The 18,923-nt window shown below is 41.2% G+C and overlaps 1 protein-coding gene across 1 annotated transcript in view; it reads right to left on the minus strand.

Moving 5' to 3' along the window:
• spo11 (SPO11 initiator of meiotic double stranded breaks) overlaps positions 1-18,923 on the minus strand; it is a 50,862-nt gene continuing 31,939 nt past the window's right edge. The window contains exons 6-13 of the mRNA XM_068000690.1: positions 18,595-18,681; positions 18,022-18,058; positions 16,663-16,772; positions 10,656-10,755; positions 8,383-8,420; positions 2,846-2,922; positions 1,884-1,995; positions 1-304 (exon numbers count right to left, since the gene is read on the minus strand). Of these exons, the coding sequence (XP_067856791.1) occupies positions 185-304; positions 1,884-1,995; positions 2,846-2,922; positions 8,383-8,420; positions 10,656-10,755; positions 16,663-16,772; positions 18,022-18,058; positions 18,595-18,681 (681 nt within the window). The 3' untranslated portion in view covers positions 1-184. The remainder of the gene's footprint in view (positions 305-1,883; positions 1,996-2,845; positions 2,923-8,382; positions 8,421-10,655; positions 10,756-16,662; positions 16,773-18,021; positions 18,059-18,594; positions 18,682-18,923) is intronic.

Consider the following 18,923-nt stretch of genomic DNA (forward strand, 5'->3'; position numbering starts at 1 on the left):
ACTGGAATACAAAATCAACAGTACACCAACACTTACCACGTTGAGCAACAAGAATGCTAAACATCTGGCACACCAGCTTAGCTTGAGCTGGCAACAATTGGCACCAACAAAACCAGAAATGTATTTCACTACAATATAGTCAAAATGTTTGGGTACATCACTCAAGGTAACAGTGACATTTTTCTTATATCCATCCACCAAACTTGAGTTTGTTTGGCAAGTATACTCTTGTAAGGTAGTCAGAAGAAATGGATGCCAGGGCCTGTATTTCAGCCTTCACTTTACACGTCTCCATTATTTCCATCTAAAAAAATAAAAGAAACCATTACAGTAGGTTTGCTGTAGTAATTTAACATAATGATCTATCTAAATAAAATACTTTGCCACTTTGGGTGGATTGATTAACTTTCTGAATATTCTTTGTAGAGGCCTTTGTCAATAATACACTGAATAACTGAGATGACAATAAAATTAGCTTGTGCCGAGGAGACTATCATTACTTCAATAAGCACCAATACTTGAACTGGATCCTCGCGTGATAAACCACTGCCGTACCAAATTCTACGGAGTGACTTTCTTTTTAAATTGAATACTTACCAATGCAAGTCTGGTACAGTTATCTCTTTAAGTGACCCCGAGCCTCCACAGCTATACTCAAGGGACATGTTGGACTAGATGGTAAATATCCCAGGTGGGAAATTATAGCCCATTTTCTACCCCTCCCTTCACATCCTATCCTAATTAAAATCAATAAAATTTGTAGTGCTGATTAATTGATTTCTTAGGTGATTCGTTTTAGTAGTGAAGAATTATGAATTATGTGGTCAGCCCATGTAATGGGGTGGGGGAAGGGTGAGGGCACAGCAATGTGAAGTCCTTGATATTAGATTTAAAAGAATTCACCCGAGCGGGTGACCCTAATGGGTTCAGGCCTCTGTTATTTATTTTCTAGATCGTCCTTTACCCTTAAGTGTGTTCTATCTTGAATCCCACTGATCAGCTTGACATTCAATTAATACTGCTACTTTTAGCCTGAACTAAGTGGGGGATTTCTCTTATATTTGTACAGGTCAATGATTCTGTTGTTCATCACTGGTGCATTATGATGTTGTTCTTGGATATTTGTGCACTTTATGACTTCTGTCCAGAAAATATTTCCGATTGAGTATATGCCACATTTTATCTTTTAGAAACTATAATGATTTTGTAGAGAGGTGTAATTATGCTATCAGTGATGTAATGATGTTATTGCATCATTGATCATCACTGTGCCTGAACTGTGTTTGTAAATCAAGGAAATAAATCTGTGTCAAATTCAGTGATGCCGCAGATAAGGCGAGACTTTGGGCAAAGTTTTGGGAGTGGGCACTTTTAAACTTTTCCAAACAATTAGCCTGCCCAAAAAAATTCCCGAAGTGGTAACACCCCCCAATGAATTGACAGCTTGTGCACTTTCTTCAGTGGTTCTGGTATGTGTCTCCCTGATTACAGCTTGAAATGAGAACCATTGACTTTATTTCCTGGCAACAGTAAATAACTCAAAGTTGAAAAATACATGGGACTACTGTTTCAAATAAAACCACGATGCAAACCTTGTCCTTTGGTAATGTGCAATTTGGCACCACAGGGTAAAGTTGCTCTTTAGAGTATTTCCATCCAGACACACAAGTATACTTCATTAGTATTTATATTCCTGTATAATTACATAAGTGGTGCAATATTATTTTTATGTGCGTTTCTCTCACAGTCTCATTCTACAGAATGCTTGTGTTCCATGTATTTCTTAGTGCTACTTCCACGTGCTTATTCATTTTGGATTGGTTACAAAATGGCTACTGATGTACTAGAGGATAATAGACAAGTTAATCATGACATTCTCATACTTCTTTCTCCCAGAGAGGCTGGCAGTCAATGTAGGGTCTCTTCTGCAGTTTGGTCAGCTTGCTCTTGTCTTTGTTAGTGAGAGGGATCAAAACTTCTTTAGGTATATTTAACCTAAAGATAACAAGTACAAAGAAAGCATGTGTCATTTGTTTGACCCTTATTTCTAATCTGAAGGCAGCTGGCAATTTAATATCAAAGATTAATGACATAGAAAGTCATTACATTAAGTTTGATTATAGTGGGAACCAATATTGGAAGCAAAGCATATTTTTTTATATTACACATACATGACAAAAGGTAATTGTTCATTCATGAGCATCCTGATATTAACTCCTGTATACGCATGGTATAAATCAGGTAAAAAGTTTGGTTATCTACATTGTTGTGCCTTATTGTCCACATACAACTAGGAGTAGCTGAGTTCACCACTGGGAAGAATTGCAAGGGCAAAGTTACTTTAAAACATTGTTGATGCTGATAACATAATAGCATCAGTGCATCACCCACTGTCTTCTTATATTGCTCACCATTCTTGGGCATCATTTTATTTTTCCGCAGGCGCAGTGAAGAAACTTGTGGTGAAATGGGCAAAATGGTAAATAATGACAACCACCAATTCTAATAAGAAAATATATAGTTGGAAGAATGCGGCTGGTTGGATAGATGCATGACACATGGAGCATATTTCCATTGAAAAACGAAGGTGACCCTACAAGGCAAGTAATATTTATTCTTCATTGTTGCATCTTCCCAAGCTACTAGGATTCTGACCAAGCAGTATTCTTACAGGAGGGACAACCTTCAAATGGAGATACAGCCAAGTTTCTCCTGATGTCTCTAAAAGATGTATCACTTAAAAAAAAAAACCTCACAAAACCAAACAAATTGTATCATCGCAAGAAAAACCACTGGGTACTACAGCAAAATCAGCTGACCAGGGATATTAAGCCTCACTACTAACCTTTGAATATCAGATGGAAGTAGGCCCAACCAACCAATAATCGGAACAGTCAGACTGTGTGCATCAAAGGACATAGACTGATATGTAAAGGGAAGAAAACAGTATTAATGTTTACGTAGTCCATTTCTGTCTTTAGTGTATTTGGTTACATGAAGAAAAATACAGGAGGACATACACAGGTTAGCCAAGTGGGCAGATAGGTGGCAGATGCAATTCAATGCAGGAAAGTGCAAAATAGGACAATTTGGGCAAAAGAATAACAAAATGAATTATATTCTCAAAAGTCTAAGTCCTGACGTAATGGAGGAGCACAGTGCGCTCAGGGTGCAAATACACAGTGGGCTGGATGGGGGAAGGCAGAAGCTCTGGGCCGTGATTGGGGCTGAGGGGGCAGAAGCTCCGGGCCGTGATTGGGGCTGGGGGGCCCCAAAGGTTTCCTTGTGAGGCTTCGGGGGAGCACGCAGGAGTGCTTAAAGGAGCTGATCTTCAGTACTTACCTTAGGCAGTCAGCCCCTCCCGCCTCGGATCTGCTGCTGGGCAGCCGACAGCGCAGGCCTCCCCCTGACCTTCAGTTAAATTTAAGTCACGCTGCTGATGATGTCATCGGGTTGCAAGTTTTGTGGCAGCCTCTTCGATGGCTTGATTTGGGTTTGTAAGAATTGAAACGGACAGGAACTGGGTGGGGTTGCTTCATCCCAATATTTTAAATCCCACTCTCCCACTCGTCGGGGGGCGGGGCAGTTAAAATCGTGGCCATAAAGTGGGGACTGGATGCAGAAAAGGTCATAAAAGGGCAAATGGGATTCCAGGTTCTATATTTAGGGGCAGAGACAATAACATAATTTAAATTGGATAAGTATTTGATTCCTGGGATGACAGGGTTGTCCTATGAGAGAATGAGTAGAATGGGCCTATACTCTCTGGAGTTTAGAAGAATGAGAGGTGATCTCATTGAAACGTATAAAATTCTTAGATGGCTTGACAGGGTAGATGCTGAGAGGCTGTTTACCCTGTCTGGAGAGTCTAGAACTAGGGGGGTCATAGTCTCAAGATAAAGGGTCGGCCATTTAGGAGAGAGATGAGGAAAAATTTCTTCACTCAGAGGGTTGTGAATCTTTGGAATCCTCTACCCCAGAGGACTATAAATTCTCAGTCGTTAAGTATATTCAAGATTGAGATCGATGGATATTTGGACACTAAGGGAATCAAGGGATATGAGGATGGGGCAGGAAAGTGGAGTTGAGGTAGAAAATCAGCCATGATCTTATTGAATGGCGGAGCAGGCTCGAGGGGCCATATGGCCTACTCCTGCTTCTATTTCTTATGTTCTTAAAAGAAAACACAGGGAAAGGGTAGGGAAATGGTATTGAAGTAAAAAGCTCTTGTTGAAGAGATAGGAGCAGCCAAACTGTTCCCAAGGATGGGTGAAACTAGAACTAGGGGGCATAATCTTAGAATAAGGGGCTGCTCTTTCAAAACTGAGATGAGGAGAAACTTCTTCACTCAGAGGGTAGTAGGTCTGTGGAATTTGCTGCCCCAGGAAGCTACATCATTAAATAAATTTAAAACAGAAATAGACAGTTTCCTAGAAGTAAAGGGAATTAGGGGTTACGGGGAGCAGGCAGGAAATTGGACATGAATTTAGATTTGAGGTTAGGATCAGATCAGCCATGATCTTATTGAATGGTGGAGCAGGCTCGAGGGGCCGATTGGCCTACTCCTGCTCCTATTTCTTATGTAAACGGGCTGACGGGCATTCTTTCAGGCTGTAGTTTCTATGATTCTATGCAATACTCATTGAGATATTGGAAAAAGAGTCTTGAGGAAGTGACTTTGTTTCTATTTTTCACCTGCAACAAACATTTAGTGATTGTAATCAAGTTTTCATGATGAAAATGGGACTGAACTGACAGTGTCAAATTATTGAAATAAATTTAGACATTGACAGCATTCTTCCAAAAATTACTTTTCTCAAAAAGTTTTGTTTTACAAGTATTGGATATGGAATACTCTCAATACAAATCAATGTTTTGACTAAAATAAGAACACTAATCCGTTACGCCACATGCTGCTCCCAACGATTGTCCCAATGTAACACATCAAAGATACAATTCAGCAAAGCAAAACACAAGGTCAAAAATATGAAGCCCTATATACTAACTGAAATGAACTTAATATCACAACATATCGCCAAGAACAATTCTGATGAACACCCTTAATTTCAAAGGGGTTCTCCTGCTTTAACATTGGTGGGAGATCGGTGGAATCCGTGAAGAAACAGTGTAAGCGGCTGTTTTGAGGTATTTACACCATTTCCCTGGGGGACCCGCTTAATTCCCGCCAGGGAACCCCCTTTGAAATTCGAAATGGCTGGGTCAAAGGACCATGTGTGCTTGCGGATGCAAAGTCACAAAAAACAGCAATTTTACCAAGAGCTGGCAAATTACTAGTCAAGAGCAACAGATAAAAGAATAAAACATTTTAAAGAATAAAATCTCCATGCACAAATCCCTTTTCTATTTTTTCCAATGATAGCTATCCCTGTTAAATGCATAACTGTTAAATGAATACCACATTTAAATGAATTGCAAGGGTTGGATTTATTCATTTAAGTGCCACCAACTAGTGGGAAGGAGCAAATTTGAAAGGAAATTACAAAGAGGTGCAAAAGCTATAGAGTAGTGATAACTGGGGACTTCAACTATCCTAATATAGACTGGGAAAATAATAATAATAAGGGGCACAATGGGGTGGAATTTTTGAAATGTGTTTAGGATAACTTTCTTACCCAGTACGTTTCTGGCCCGAGAGAGGAGGCATTGCTGGACTTGGTTCAAGGGAATGAGGTGGGCCAAGTGGAGCAGGTATCAGTGGGAGAGCATTTAGGGAGCAGCGAGCATAGTATCATAAGGTTTAGAATAGCTATGGAAAAGGACACCGACCACTCTAAAGTAAAAATACTCAGTTGGAGGAGGGCCAATTTCAATGGGATGAGAACAGATCTGGCCCGGGTAAATTGAAATCAAAGATTGGCAGGCAAAATTGTAATTGAACAGTGGGTGGCCTTTAAAGAGGAGATGGTTCGGGTACAGTCTAGGCACATTCCCACGAGGTAGAAAGATAGGGCAACTAAAGCCGGAGCTCCCTGGATGACAAAGAGATAGTGAGCAAGATGAAATGGAAAAAAGGGGTGTATGACAGATGTCAGGTTAATAACACAAGTGAGAACCAGGCAGAATATAGGAAGTTCTGAGGGGACGTGAAAGAGGAAATAAGAGGGGCAAAGAGACAGTATGAGAATAGACTGGTGACCAACCTAAAAGGGAATCCAAAATTCTTCTATAGGCATGTAAATAGTAAACAGGTAGTAAGAGGAGGGGTGGGGCCGATTAGGGACCATAAAGGAGATCTACTCATGGAAGCAGAGGGGATGGTTGAGGTACTAAATGAGTACTTTGCATCTGTCCTTACCAAGGAAGAAGATGCTGCCTCAGTCTCAGTAAAGGGAGATATAGTTGAGCTACTGGATGTGCTAAAAATTGATAAAGAAGATGTAATTGAAAGGCTAGCTGTACTTAAAGTAGATAAGTCAACCGGTCCAGATGGGATGCATCCTATGTTGCTGAGGGAAGTAAGGGTGGAAATTGCAGGGGTACTGGCCATAATCTTCCAAACATCCGTAGATACGGGGGTGGTGCCAGAGGACTGGAGAATTGCAAATGTTACACCTTTCTTCAAAAAAGGGCGTAAGGATAAACCCAGCAACTGTAGGCCAGTCAGCTTAACTTCAGTGGTGGGGAAACTTTTAGAAATGATAATCCGGGACAGATGAGGGTGGATTGATTAGGGAAAGCCAGCACAGATTTGTTAAAGGCAAATCGTGTTTAACTAACCTGATAAGAGTTTTTTAATGAAGTAACAGAGAGGGTAGATGAGGGCAATGCAGTTGATGTGGTGTATATGGACTTTCAAAAGGCATTTGATAAAGTGTCACATGGTAAGCTTATCATCAAGATTGTGGCCCATGGAATAAAGGGGGTAGTAGCAACATGGATACAGAATTGGCTGAGGGACAGGAAACAGAGAGTAGTGGTGAACGGTTGTTTTTTGGACTGGAGGGAGGAGTATAGTGGTGTTCCCTAGGGGTCAGTGCTGGGACCACTGCTTTTCTTGATACATATTAATGACTTGGGCTTGGGTACAATTTCAAAATTTGCAGATGACACAAAACTTGGAAGGGTAGTAAACAGTGAGGAGGATAGTGATAGACTTCAAGAGGATAGACACAGGCTGGTGGCATGGGCAGACACTTGGCAGGTGAAATTTAACGCAGAAAAATGTGAAGTGTTACATTTCGGTAGGAAGAACTAGGAGAGGCAATATAAACTAAAGGGCACAACTCTAAAAGGGGTGCAGGAACAAAGAGATCGGGGGTATATGTGCACAAATCATTGAACGTGGCAGGGCAGGTTGAGAAAGTGGTTAAAAAAGCATATGGGATCCTGGGCTTTATAAATAGAAGGATAGAGTACAAAAGTATGGAAGTCATGATGAACCTTTATAAAACACTGGTTTGGCCACAACTGGAGTATTGTGTCCCGTTCTGGGCACCGCACTTCAGGAAAGATGTGAAGGCCTTAGAAAGGGTGCAGAAGAGATTTACTAGAATGATCCCAGGGATGAGGGACTTTAGTTACGTGGCTAGACTGGAGAAGCTGGGGTTGTTCTCCTTGGAACAGAAAAGGTTGTCAGGATATTTGACAGAGGTATTCAAAATTATGAAGGGTCTAGACAGAGTAGAGAGGAAGAAATTGTTCCCATTGGCGGATGGGTCAAGGACCAGAGGTCATAGATTTAAGGAGATTGGCAAAAGAACCAAGGTGACATGAGGAAAAGCTTTTTTTTTAAACACAGCGAGTGGTTAGGATCTGGAATGCAATGACTGAGAGGGTGGTGGAGGCAGATTCAATCATAGCCTTCAAAAGGGAACTGGCTAAGTACTTGAAAGGAAAAAATTTGCAGGGCTACGGGGAAAGGGCAGGGGAGTGGGACTAGCTGGATTGCTCTTGCTTAGAGCTGGCACGGACTCGATGGGCCAAATGGCCTCCTTCCGTGCTGTAATTTTTCTATGATTCTGTGTGTTGTACTACCTCGCTAAAGCCCCTATGTTAAGCCCTTTTTGCCAATCAATGTGTTACGGTCTTTTTACATGCATTTCTGTTCAGGTGTGTTAATTGCTTAATAACCAATTCAGTGATGTTTCAGTCTTTTTTCTGTTGAAAGGAGTTCTGTTGGTGGACCCCTCCCCCCCACCCCTGTTTAAAGTAAACCAATTGGACACAAATAAAATAAGTGAACCCTTTGCATTGGACAGGCTGATAATTACATTGTGTGGATGGACAGTGATAATACAGCCAGTTACACTGATGAATATTTCACCCAATATTTTCTTTATTAGGACATTGTATAGTTTAAATATAAATTTATCAACACTGTGAAAATGGTACAATATGCAGATTTTAAATAAACATACTCACCACTGATCCATACTTGTAAATGCACATGATTTCAATACCTGAACACAACCAAAGCAGGAATAAAATGCATTATTTCTATAACTAAGGAACAGCGGTGCTACATTTACAAAGCGTGTCCCTTTTTAGTCACATTGGCACTGGGTATGGTTTAGTCTACATATAAAATGTTTGCTCAGTTAGGGTCTTTATTTGTGCATGTGCATCATAGTATCTGACTTCTGCCGGGGTTCAGGTGTCGTGCAGAGGTCTTATCAGCCATGGTTACACATGGAGGGGAGGAGGGGACCCATATCTACAAGGAGCCAGGTCTTAACTCATCATTCATCTCCAAAAATCTGTGCCATGTTTCATTGCCTCAGAATGAAACATTAAAAGGAAAATTGAGTAGAATGGGCCTATACTCTCTGGAGTTTAGAAGAATGAGAGGTGATCTCATTGAAACATACAAGATTCTGAGGGGGCTTAACAGGGTAGATGCTGAAAGGTTGTTTCCCCTGGCTGGAGAGTGTAGAACTAGGGGGCACAGTCTCAGGATAAAAGGTCAGCTATTTAACACTGAAATGAGGAGGAATTTCTTCACTCAGAGGGTTGTGAACTATTGGAATTCTCTAACCCAGAGGGCTGTGGATGCTCATTTGTTGAATACGTTCAAGGCTGAGATATATAGATTTTTGGACTCTAGGGGAATCAAGGGATATGGGGATCAGGTGGGAAAGTGGATTTGAGATTGAAGATCAGCCATGATCTTATTGAATGACAGTGGAGGCTCAAAGGGCCAAATGACCTACTCCTGCTTCTATTTCTTATGTTCTTAAATCCAGAGGTTCTGCAAGGCGCTTCTTAAAAATTCAGTCTCAGGATATGGGCGACGCAGGCTAGGCCGGCATTTATTACCCATCCCTAGTTGTCCCGCTAAGGTGGTGGTGGGCCTTCTTGTTATTCTTTGTAGCAGTTTGATACAACTGAGTGGCTTGCTAAGCACTTCAGTGGGCAGGTATGAGTCAATCACATTGTTGTGGGACTGGAGTCACATATAGACAGCCCTGGTAAGGATGGCAGGTTTCCTTCCCCAAAGAACATATGAACCAGTTGGATTTTTACAACAATCTGACCGATTCATGGTCACTTTTACTGAATCCAGATTTTTTTATTTCGAGATTTTTTAAAAACTGAAATCAAAATTTTCAAGTAGCCATGGTGGGATTTGAACTCAAGTTCTCTGGATGATTAATCCAGTAACAGAACTACACTACTGTACCTTCCCGCCAGATTTTCCTTTCTGCGCTTCACCTAGGTGTTAAAGATGAAAATCTACTCCTCTGAGTCACAGCAAAAACAGAAATCTGTGTTACTGCTTTCCACTGGTCTTCACAAGATAACTGCAGATAGAGAAAGCCATTCGACCCATCTAATTCTTCCATCTACAGTGATCCTAATCCCCAACCCCCCTCCCCATTATAGCATCAATTGTTTCTTAAATGATCCCAAGGTTTTTGCCTCCACTGCTCTATCTGGAAGTTTTGTTCACCTGTTTACTCATATTTACTTCTGCATTAAACTTTGCCAGAGAGAAAAGTATGGCCCTTAATTTCAGTCAAATTTATCTATCTATCCAGAAATTAATCAGTCATCGCTGCTGTGTTTCTATTGGATTTCTTAATGTAGGCAGGGTCTTATGGGAAAATTGCCATTTTCATTTATCATTGAGGCATTACGCACAATAGTTGTGCACTACAAACTTGGTTTACCAAACTATTCACCTTTTATATTAGTTAGTGACTAACTGCTGCAGAAGTGCCAAAGAGTGGTTGATATAAGCGATCATGATTGGCTGCATCTTATTGGTAATGTCAATAAATTCATATTGGGTGACACGGAACGTACTGAACCAATATACACCTGGCCTTTTGTTTGCAGGCCATTAAAGATACAAAAGAGGAGGTTACTGAACGTAATCCCTAAATTGTTACAGGGCGTAATGTGTTTTAATTTTTTCAGGAAAACTGGGAACTTTCACAAAACTTGAAATACAATGTCTGGGTGAGGAACCTTACACAGCCTTTGCCCAAATTTGTGATCAATACTCCTACTCCCCCCCCCCTCCCCCTGAGCTCTTATGCCTGGGTGCTGAACAGATTCAACATCTGTGGAAGCCTATCAATTGTGACTCTGCACCTTCGGGAGAGTAGGAGAGAAAAGCTAAGGCAAAAATTGGGAAAAATAAACAACTGCATTATGTTGAGTCTGGATTGTTAACCTGAAACAGTAATTACCATGTGGGTCAGCATCCATGAGGGCAAAAACTGGGATGTGCAGCGTGTCCCACAGTTTGCGGACCATCAATCTGGTGCTTAGATCTGGCACTCCTTTACCCTGTAAGTCAGTTGAGATAATAGGATGTGAACAAACAAAAAATATAGATATATCTTCATGAATAATTTGGCTAACACCTTGCAAATTCTGGTCAATTGATTGTGATACACCACGGTATCCTTTAAGCTTTTTTTGTTTTCCAATCCAATCCGGCCAATTACCGACCTATCAGCCTACTCCCAATCATCAGCAAAGTGATGAAGGAATAGTCAACAGTGCTATATTTCCTACATTACAACAGTGACAACACTTCAAAAGCACTTATTTGGCTGTAAAGCGCTTTGAGATGTCCTGAGGTTGTGAAATACGCTATAGAAATGTAAGTTCTTTCTTTCTATCAAGTGGCACTTACTCACCAATAACCAAGCATCTCCAATAGCTACATGGCACAAGTCAAGAGTGTGATGGAATACTCTCCACTTGCCTGGATGAGTGCAGCTGCATCAACACTCAAGATGCTTGACGATGTGGAAAACTATAAGTTTTGCCTGACTAAATTGACTTTCTAATACACTTAAACCATAAAGCTGACCATATTAATGTAGAAATACTGAACCATAAAAGAAGCAAAGCATGATGGAATAAGTTGACCATGTTAGCGAACCAGCTGAAAATAATGAGAAGCTTAAAGTGTTCACGTTCCCAGCAAAGACACACAGAAGGGCTATTGTCTTTGCTTATGAGATAACTGTCTAACTAACAGAAATTAATGACCACATAGCCTTGAGACTAGGACAGTCTCTACTGATAAGGGAGCTGTGTTGGCAGGGCAACGTACCTTTCCCAGATCCTGTGAGAGGCCACCGAAAAGGCATAAGAACCTGAAGGGTGGGTTCCCTATTTTTGATTGACTAAACACTTGAACCAATGAGATTGTACATGTACGCCCATATTCAATGATAGACAGACATTACTGAATTAAGTGTATAAAAGAAAGCCAATTCCTTTGTCTTTCGAAGTCGTAGCCTCAACCTTTGATTGAGGTGCGCTTCCCTTGTATACAAGCTTCTTGGTAATAAATTCTTACTTGTCTGAAAATAAGTGTTTGGAGTTAATGCATTGTGTATAATAGGTAATTAAGTTTTCGACAACACCATCCAGAACAAAACAGTCCGATTGATTGGCACCCCATCCACCACCCTAAACATTAACTCCCTCCACCACCGGTGCACCATAGCTGCAGTGTTTCCTATTTATAGAATTCCCTGCAGCAACTCACCAAGGCTTCGTCAGCAGTACTTCTCAAACCCTCGACCTCCACCACCTAGAAGGACAAGGGCGGCAGGTGCATGGGAACACCACCACCTCCAAGTCACACACCATTCCACCTTGGGCATATATTACCGTTCCTTCATCGTCGCTGGTTCAAAATCCTGGAACTCCCTCCCTAACAGCATTGTGGGAACACCTTCACCAAACGGACTGCAATGGTTCAAGAAGAAGGCCCACCACCACCCTTCCCAAGGGCAACTAGGGATGTCCAATAAATACCAGCCTTGCCAGTGACATCCACATCCCGTGAATGCATTTTTAAAAATAATAATTAAGGCCATCTTCAGGGGAGGAGGGGTGAAAAATTGGTGGAGTAAATTTATAAGATAAAAGTGAAACAACTTCTGGACTGTGTTTAAGCCTGGGAACTACTTCATACTGATCAGTTGCTTTACAGTAACACATTCAAGAAACATAAGAAAATATTAATTAAGTGAACATATCACAGCAGATATTATCAGCTAAATGTGCAAATGCATATTAAAACTTGAGTGTAATTTCAGCCCCTATGTTGGCAATAATAATCTGAACAAACCTGATACATGTCGTTAGCACTGTAACACCAAGGAGCCATTTCCTCTGAACAGCAATACGGCAGTATGCAAAATCCAAGTGGGAATTGTATGCTATGCTGCGCTCCTGATATTACTGGCCTGTAACCCTAGAATACCAGAAGTACTCTCTCTATTCCAACTGTAGATTTTTGGAATGAGGCTGAAACCTGGCCCAGAGTAATGGGATGAACGTTTCCTCTCATTTGGCAGTAAGGATCCTATATGAAATGAGACTTATCTGTTACATGCTCCATAACTTCATCCCGCAAAGAATGAAGAGAGAAGTTACAAGAATTTCTTTTTAAGCAGAAGGTTGTTAGGATATGACATGCCCTACCAGAAGCAGAATCTGTAATAACCTTTGAAAGGAAAAGTGGTTAAATATTTGAAAAATAAAAATTTAAAAGTACGTGGGGAAAGGAGCTAAGTGGATAGCTTTTTCATGGAGCTGGCACAGCTACAATGGGCCAAATGGCCTCCTTCTGTGTTGTAAAATTCTACGATTCTAAAGAGGCCTTACTTTGGAAGTTGAAGAAAAGATGCAGATGCCAAGGCAGAACAAGAGGGTGAAAGTGGCAATGAGGAATTAGCTGCTGAACCACTGATGCAGCAAGGTACTAATGAGTGCCAGAGCTTCACTATTTCTTAGACTTGGAATCCACATCTGCAAATTAACCTTTCCAAACTACCTCCGCCTGCACTTCCCTATGAAATACCTCAAATACCATCTATTTCCATCTTTTGTTGTTCTTGTTCTCTGTTAGAATCAACGGTATATAAATACTCAGCATTATGTTTGAATCAGTGCAATGCATTCATTCAAATGTGTGGCGTGTGACTCTAGTTATTGTGTTTTACAATGTTTCTCCTTTGTGGTATTGGACTGTATGTGATGTCTAACAGCTAACTTAGTACAGTACTTCTAAGTGATTCCCATACAGAAGCAGTAAGTCTGCTGGCTGGCTGGAGGATTTCATTGACAACCTGCTGGGTTGTGTGTCCCTAGACTTCGTTGTGGTCTGCATTGCAATGGCCCTCTATCTCAGTCAGTCAGTCGAGGCCAGTACTGTTGTCTCGTTCTGCCTGTTTTCTGACAACTCTACTATAACTTGTGCAGAGATGTTTAATGGCCTGGATGTGCATTGTCTTGAGAGCCAGCTGCCTGATCTGTACATTACAGGCGTGCCGCAGCCGCTGGATATTTTTTCAACATGCTTACTGATCTGGCGCAGAACACACCTTTGGGAGCTATTGTCTGTGAATCCCTACCTCAAGGTAGTCTGCATCCAATCTCCCAGCATTTGGAGACCATCTAAAACTGCATTCTCACTATTTGAGACCCGGGCTCCTACAGCAGTGGTGAACATTCACAAGGGATACCCTCACTGTGCCACAAAGGGATCTGATGCCAATGCCGAGTTGCCACACACCCCATGATAGATTATACTGCTGACAACCATGATCTTGCAAATGTGGGTAGAGGGGTCCTTCATGCTCCTCCCCATTTGTGTTGTGTGTTACGCTTGGACACAAGTAAGTCACATAGATGATTCTCCGCTGTTTGTAAGCAAGCCCTGTGAGATCTGTCTGAATCCCCAGGTGCTGCAGCAGAGACAGAAGCCATAGTGCATGTCCTTGAGCAGGCAACATGAGTTACTGCTCCTCATCCGTGCACTCTGGTACATCGTGTGTACCCTTCACAACCTTGCCGTCTATATCCTCTGTGGTGTGTGTAGCTGTGTTGGTATTTGGCAGAAGTGTTTATGTGAGGTCCCTCGTGGAAACAGGTTGTAGTCTGACTTTGTTCTGCCATTCCTAAGAAAACAGAAAAGAACAAAATTTTAAGAACATAGGAACAGTAGTAGGCCATTCAGCCCCTCGAGCCCGCTCCGCCATTTGATAAGATCATGGCTGATCTGTGATCTAACTCCATATATCTGCCTTTGGCCCATATCCCTTTGGTTGGTAAAAAGCTATCTATATCAGATTTAAAATTAGCAATTGAGCTAGCATCAATTGCCGTTTGCGGAAGAGAGTTCCAAACTTCTACCACCCTTTGCGTGTAGAAGTGTTTTCTAATCTCACTCCTGAAAGGTCTGGCTCTAATTTTTAGACTGTGCCCCCTACTCCTAGAATACCCAACCAGCGGAAATAGTTTTTCTCTATCCACCATATCTGTTCCCCGTAATATCTTATAAACTTCGATCAGATCACCCCTTAACCTTCGAAACTCTAGAGAATACAATCCCAATTTGTGTAATCTCTCCTCGTAACTTAACCCTTGAAGTCCGGGTATCATTCTAGTAAACCTACTCTGCACTCCCTCCAAGGCAGATATGTCCTTCCGAAGGTGCGGTGCCCAGAACTGCTCACAGTACTCCAGATGTGGTCTAACCGAGGCTTTGTATAGCTACAGCATAACTTCTGCCCCCTTGTACTCTAATCCTCTTGATATAAAGGCCAGCATTCCTTTAGCCTTCTTGATTATTTACTGCACCTGTTCATGACACTTCAATGATCTATGTACCTGAACCCCTAAGTCCCTTTGGACATCCACTGTTTTTAACTTTTTACCATTTAGAAAGTACCCTGTTCTATCCTTTTTTGGTCCAAAGTGGATGACCTCACATTTGCCTACATTGAATTCCATTTGCCACAGTTTTGCCCATTCACCTAATCTATCAATACCCCTTTGTAATTTTATGTTTTCATCCAATCTTTGTATCATCGGCAAACTTAGATATGAGACTTTCTATGCCTTCATCTAAGTCGTTAATAAACATTGTGAATAATTGAGGCCCCAAGACAGATCCCTGCGGGACTCCACTAGTCACATCCTGCCAATGTGAGTGCCTATCCATTATCCCTACTCTCTGTCGCCTTTCGCTCAGCCAACTTCCTAATCAAGTCCGTACTTTTCCCTTGATTCCATGGGCTTCTATCTTAGCTAACAGTCTCTTATGTTGGACTTTATCAAATGCCTTCTGGAAGTCCATATAAATAACATCCATTGACATTCCCCTGTCCACTACTTTAGTCACCTCTTCAAAAAATTCAATCAAGTTTGTCAGGCACGACCTGCCTTTCACAAATCCATGCTGGCTCTCTCTGATTAACTAAGTGCCTCAATTACCCAGCTTTAATCAGAGGGAAAAGCCTTGTACAGGTGGTGACCTTAAGAAATTTAAAGGCCCACCACATTTGAAGAGGCGTTCATGCATGATACTCTCTGTGATGTTATTCAAGTTGAGTGTGTACCTGTGTGCCAGTCACTCGGTAACACATTACATGACATGACATTATGGTACTAGCTATGATCTCAGGAGGAAGCCTCCGGCTTTATCTTCTCCCACTCCTTCATCATCCCCCATTCCATCAACATTCTTGTTTGTGTTCAGTAATGGCAAACGTGACCTCCTCAGATAGGGGGTCAAGGGTTTAAATTATTTTAGGCCATCATCCGTGTACTGCCATTTTTGCTAACTGGACCCCATCGCGTCCTGCAAGTACAGAGGTATTGAAAGCACATTGCGGCAGGTTTCCATCATGCATAACAGTATTGTTGGCTTACCTTAGCAGATCCCTCTAGGGCTGATATCTTTTCTCTAATAAGCTTCTACATCCTGGGAGTTCTGCATACAATAGTAAACCTTTCTGCAACCTCCTCACATGCCTGCTGCACCAAGTGCTTAAGTTGGGGGAAGTTGGCTATCCATCCATTAGATTGCATCCCCCTTGCTTTCCTTATTCAGGAAGGTTTCATTTGAGGAAAATTGCTGAGTTCTTTCCTGATCTCTCTCAGGGGTTTAAATGGCTCGTTATTGTAGTTAACAGGTGTTCATTTGCAACAATTGATCCTGCTGCTTTCTTGGATGGTCTGGTGTGCGGGTGTTAAAGTGCACATTTTAGTGCAACTCCAGAAAATAGTTAAATGAAGGATTGATGAGCGTGCTTAATGATACTCAGAAACATTAATTAACAGTGGGTTAGCCCTTTAAGAGTGCTGAAACAATAATTGCCAGGCTTACTGCAAGAATTTGATTCCTCAACAATAGAATAACAGAAATGTTCTGGCACTTACGGTTATAATAATACACGGGAACAATTTGGTGCAAAAGTCATCATCCAATAGCCTCTGGAAGGTGGCATCTTTTTCCACAACAAGCACAAATTTAGCAGCAGAATTCACATCTTAAAAGTTAAGGTGAATTAACATACAAGCCTAGAAATTACTATTGGCGGTATTAGCAGATGAACACTTACCATTTCTGGTCCTCTATTTTAGCATTAATTCAATTAAAATGAATATGTTAACACCTGCATTAAAGTAGTGTACAGAGGAATTGCGATATGAACATGTGAGGCTTCCAGCCAGATATCAAGGACAGGACTTTCCACACAATACTGTGCTAATGAATTCTTTCCGCCCTGCAATTATGCTCTGTGATATTGGCGTACTGTCATTTCTTTTCTCACTTTTTTTCTTAGTCTCCTCTTTCTCTTTTTTGCTTTGTCTTTTTGTTCTATTCTATCTCTCTTGGCTTTTGACTGTTCCCCCTCGCCCTCCTGCTTCTCTCTTTTCCTCATTTCTTTCTGTCTCTTTCCTTTTAGATTTCTTTCCTTTGTTTTACCTCTTCTTTCTTTTAAAATAAATGGATTAATGCCTCTGTTGAAACAGACAAAAGAAATTCATTTGAAATGTTCTTATAACAACAATAACAACTTGCATTCATATAGCGCCTTTAAGGTAGTAAAACGTCCCAAGGTGCTTCACAGGAGCATTATCAAACAAAATTTAACATATATATTTGTACACGGAAAGAGAGAAGGGCAAAAATATAGTGAGAGAAGAAAAGAAAGTACGCTGATATCCCACAGTGTAATCTTAAGGTCTTGGTTTTTGAATCACCTGAGATCCGATTGAACTGATACATCAATGATCAAGTTATGGCACTTCCAACTCAGTACACAACACTCCGTAATATCCTCAGCTAAGGCTGTAAAAGTGTAACAATATTCACTAAAATAATTTAATATAAGTGGGTTATTTTGATTACTTATAACTTTTAGCCACCTATCTGCTGCAAGATTAGTGGTTAGACTGCCTGGCACAAGGACAGCAACACTGGGATGGCCTCGGTGGTCACATGACTGTCTCCTAATTTCCCTTGGTTTTCTTATATCCAATGGAATCTGTGGACAAAGATGGCTGTGTGTCCTGCTTCCCAGCCTCTGATAAAGCTGCTCTGAAACTGACAAACAGATGCACCAGAGTGGCCTAGATTCCTCCAATTTCCCTGCTTCCTCATGCCTGCACATCTTTCTCCAGGGGAGAATCTTTAAAAATATATACTGGGACTGAAATAAATACGTTATACTCCAATCGTATGCTGGAATACACAACCAAAAAAATACTTTTCCACAAAATATAAAAGGATACTTTTTATCCCGTCCACATTGGATGGCACGAGAACAGCCTGGGGAATTAAAGGAAAAAAATCAGGTATTTCATTTAGTTAATTTTAAAAACACAACCACATCATTCCCAACGCTCCTGCATCATTCCCTGTTTCTGTATCTTCCCAATGCTCCTGCATCATTCCCAATGCTCCTGCATCATTCCCCGTTTCTGTATCTTCCCTATGCTCCTGCATCATTCCCAACGTTCCTGCATCTTCCCTACACTCGTGCATCATTCCCTGTTTCTGTATCTTCCCAATGCTCCTGCATCATTCCCTACGTTTCTGCATCATTCCCTATTTCTGCATCTTCCCTATTCTCCTGCATCAGTCCCTATTCTCATACATCTTCGTTATGCTCCTGCATCATTCCCTACGCTCCTGCATCATTCCCTACGCTCCTGCATCATTCCCTACGCTCCTGCATCATTCCGTTTCTGTATCTTCCCTATGCTCCTGCATCATTCCCTATGCTCCTGCATCATTCCCTATGCACCTGCATCATTCCCTATGCAGAGTAATTTGGTAGGTTCTGAAATAAACCTGGTACATACAGTAGAATTGCAAGCACAGTTCACTCTTTTGCCATCTTCTTCAGTATAGCATAGATCACCCGCAATACAGCCTTTAGATGTAGAGAGCTAAAAAATGGGGAAAAAATTAATATTTTATGAAAGGCTTGCATTTATATAGCATCCTTCACGACCTCAGGACTTTCCAAAGCGCTTTACAGCCAATGAAGTACTTTTGAAGTGTAGTCACTGTTATATAGGAAATGCAGCAGCCAATTTGCGCACAGCAAGATCCCACAAACAGTGATGTGATAATGATCAGATAATCTGTTTTTATCATAAAAGGTATTTCTTGAGCGCATAATTCTCAT

This window comes from Heptranchias perlo, chromosome 19 (genome assembly GCF_035084215.1).
Source record: "Heptranchias perlo isolate sHepPer1 chromosome 19, sHepPer1.hap1, whole genome shotgun sequence".
Taxonomy (NCBI): Eukaryota; Metazoa; Chordata; class Chondrichthyes; order Hexanchiformes; family Hexanchidae; genus Heptranchias; species Heptranchias perlo.